We start from the raw sequence: 3,073 nt of genomic DNA, 5'->3' as shown, positions 1-3,073 counted from the left end.
GTAATATATTCACCAATAATTCCAAACCCAGAAAAAGCTAAATGGCAGGGAGATGACAGAAGTAGCTGATGATTTCCTACAGCTTTACTTAGAGCCATTTCTCACTATTTGTCATGTACACATATTGTGTAACTGCAACAAACAAGTATTTGTCATTAGAACTGTGATGTAAAATTGGTACCTTTTCAGTGCTGGATGATAACTGATAAGCACTTACATTAAAAATGTTCCCATCTGAAGAAAATATAATCTGATCAAACATTATTCAGCTTTAAATATTGTTCAGCTTTAAAGTTACTGTGCAACTGTGTAATAAAAATGTGCTCACGACTTTGGCCTTGAGAGCGATAAGAAGCGATCGCCTCATCCTGCAGGTGCAAGATATCTGCAAGCGAAGAGACTAGAACACCCAAGGCCGATTTCCTTTTATGGAGTTGTTTTTCTGCTAATGCAGCACTTTCCTCACAACCCCCTCCTGTAAGTTTTAGAGAATATATACCCATCCTCACAGCAAATCTTGGGAATCTCCTGATGTGAGCTGTGTTGAGAGGTTGTCTCTGTCTCAATAAAAGTTCACTGATTCCCCATCTGCCGCAGGTGTCCGGTTGTCTTCATTCTCCGCCAGCCTGGTTAAGTCAATTCCTCCTTAACATCTAAAAGAACCTATTTAATGAAGGAAGACGGGTTCACTTTGTGTTTAATATTATTCTATTGCTGTTGTTGTTTTTTTTGTATCCTTCAATTGGCGTCACGAACAGGATCCGCTCCAGGTCAACTGGAACGGATGGGAGGACTTCGGCCGTGGTCTGAGTGAACGGAGTTTGGACAAAAGCTGTGTGCACACAAAAACAAGGTAAGCAGACCTTTTATTTCTGCTATATTGAACATTATAAAAATACTTAGTGTCCAAACTCCTAGTAATTCATAACCAAAATTGTCTGGCTTACTTAAGGCTTGTTGAGAATCAGACAAGTGAATAAGAAATAAGTGAATAAGAGATAAGTGAATAAGAAATAAGTGAATAAGTGAATAAAGATAAGAGTGAACTGAGGTCTGACCACGGTTGCAGCCGACGGGTTGCTCTCCGGTGTCGGATACATACCTCAGTGCAGGTCTGGGACCTTGAAAGGGTTTATTAGTAACGCCTTTCTAAACAAATTAAAAGGTTAAAGGCCTTGAGAATATTTTTTAGTAATATTCTCTAAACTACAGAAGGGTTAGGAAGGCCCAGAGGACTTTATTAGAAAAGATCCTCTAAAACTTAAAAAGGAGAAGTACTGGTTGGAGTCCAAAGGAGGGGTCCCTTTGATCAATAGGAGAAAACGGATCTCTTCTTAAAACCCCGATGATTTTAGTGTTTTAAATGTTTTGATGTTCTGTTTGATATTGGACACACATAAATACACGCTGAATGCTTGCTGTGGAACACTGGGCAGGACAGTTTGGTTCTCCGTTGTTCACAGATTACACAATTAAAGGAACTAGGTTCCTCTTTTGGTTAAAATAATACACCACACATAGAATTTTTTTTTTTTACACATTTATTACATACATAAGGAGGGTAATGAGTGACTGCAGGTAATGTATGAAGTGTGAATGAGACGTGTGAACAAGGTGACAACCAACTAGCACCCCTATCAGGAAGCTCTAGGCAAGGTTACCCGCCAGACTCCGGTTTGGTAGAAGCTTGGTAACACCTGAAGGGATATTTCAGTGCTGACTCACCTTTAAAGCAGCGCCCCAGCTGTTAGTGCCTAACAGAGGCAGAAACCCAGCTGGCCCAAATTCTCCTTTAAAATCAATAAAAGAACACTCCTCCCTTGACAGTAAAATGGATGGAGAATTAGATCGAGAAACTAATGATGATGGTTGGGGTCCCGGTGTTATTCTTAGCACATTGGGAGAACAATTAACATGTGTTGAGACAGTCATCAACTCCACACACCAGCCTAAAGAAGCAAAAAAGCAGAAAGAGTCATTGAGGAAAACAGCTGAAAGGTTAATGAAAGAAAAGGGAAAGGACGAGGGGAGTAGTGGTAACTGGGGAATAATTTGGCAGAATAAGGCTATGCAGGCAAAAGAGAAAGAGGAAGAAGCCAACTCAGCAGCAGCAGGTGCAGGTGTGATGAGCGGGGTGAGACACAGAAAGGAAGCAGATAAGCACGCAGGCCGCAAAGCTAAATTTAATCACTGGGTGTGTTTATGGGAAACTGCAAAACCACACATGAAGAAAAATAGGTCTCAGCCACCTCCCTATTCTGCCTCAACTCCTCCCTCAGCAGGCATATATCCGGTACTTAATATCTCTGGTGGAATAATGACTATTGGAGAAGAACCGCCCGTAGCTCCAACTCCCATAGATACCAAGCATTTTTGCCCAGGAAGCTCCTCTCTGTCGGCGACATCCTCAGCTAGTAGTAGAGCCCCCTCTTCTATGTCCCATTGTTTTGGAACCGGATCTGAGGGCCTAACTGACCCCCCTGCGAGCGCACCATTTGCGGTTCGAATGAACAGACAGGAACCCACTGAACAACAATTAACTGATCAAGAAGCAGCATTACGCAGCTGCTTAAATGAACATAGGTCAGTGGTCCAGGTGAATAATCGTGTTGCGTCAGCCCCTCTTTCCCGGTCCAACCCCTTTGCCAGCACTCCTGTCGCTGTTAAAGGAGATCTGACCGCTACTGCAAAAACTGAGCCTGGCACTTCACCAAATGTCACAGTTACCATGTCTTTGGTGGGCCGTCAGGATCCGGAAACACAGATGAGTTTAGCCCACGTTTTTGCTGACACTGCTACCCCACCAGGCGGGGAAGAAACTGAGGATACTGATGATGAACTCAGTGACCTTAACAATACACCCCCCTGACCCACCTCATGTTACACTGTTTTATGACAGGCATGACACCACCTGGTGCCAGCACATGTTCCAAAAGCAGTGTGAGGGGCGGGCTTGGTCTCTGAACATGTCGTGCATTTTTGCGGCACCGGAGGGAGTGGCAGCAGCGGTTACTTTTACAACAGATCAATTACAGTGGTACATGATGTCTGATGAGGCAGCTCCCCATGTGTC

The 3,073-nt window shown here is 43.5% G+C and overlaps 1 protein-coding gene across 1 annotated transcript; it reads left to right on the top strand.

Annotated features, from left to right (window-relative positions):
- Positions 1-237: 237 nt before the first annotated feature.
- On the top strand, positions 238-2,869 carry LOC309705652 (uncharacterized protein; the record flags this gene model as incomplete). Its single annotated transcript, XM_082531577.1, has 2 exons — positions 238-629; positions 759-2,869. Exon 2 carries the CDS (start codon positions 1,832-1,834, stop codon positions 2,867-2,869), a length of 1,038 nt encoding a protein of 345 aa, XP_082387703.1. The 5' UTR covers positions 238-629; positions 759-1,831.
- Between the last annotated feature and the right edge of the window lie 204 nt (positions 2,870-3,073).

This window comes from Aulonocara stuartgranti (genome assembly GCF_965226115.1).
Source record: "Aulonocara stuartgranti genome assembly, chromosome: 4".
NCBI classification, from domain to species: domain Eukaryota; kingdom Metazoa; phylum Chordata; class Actinopteri; order Cichliformes; family Cichlidae; genus Aulonocara; species Aulonocara stuartgranti.
The sequence above is the reverse complement of the archived record's forward strand: the minus strand, read 5'-3'. Positions and strand labels throughout refer to the sequence as shown.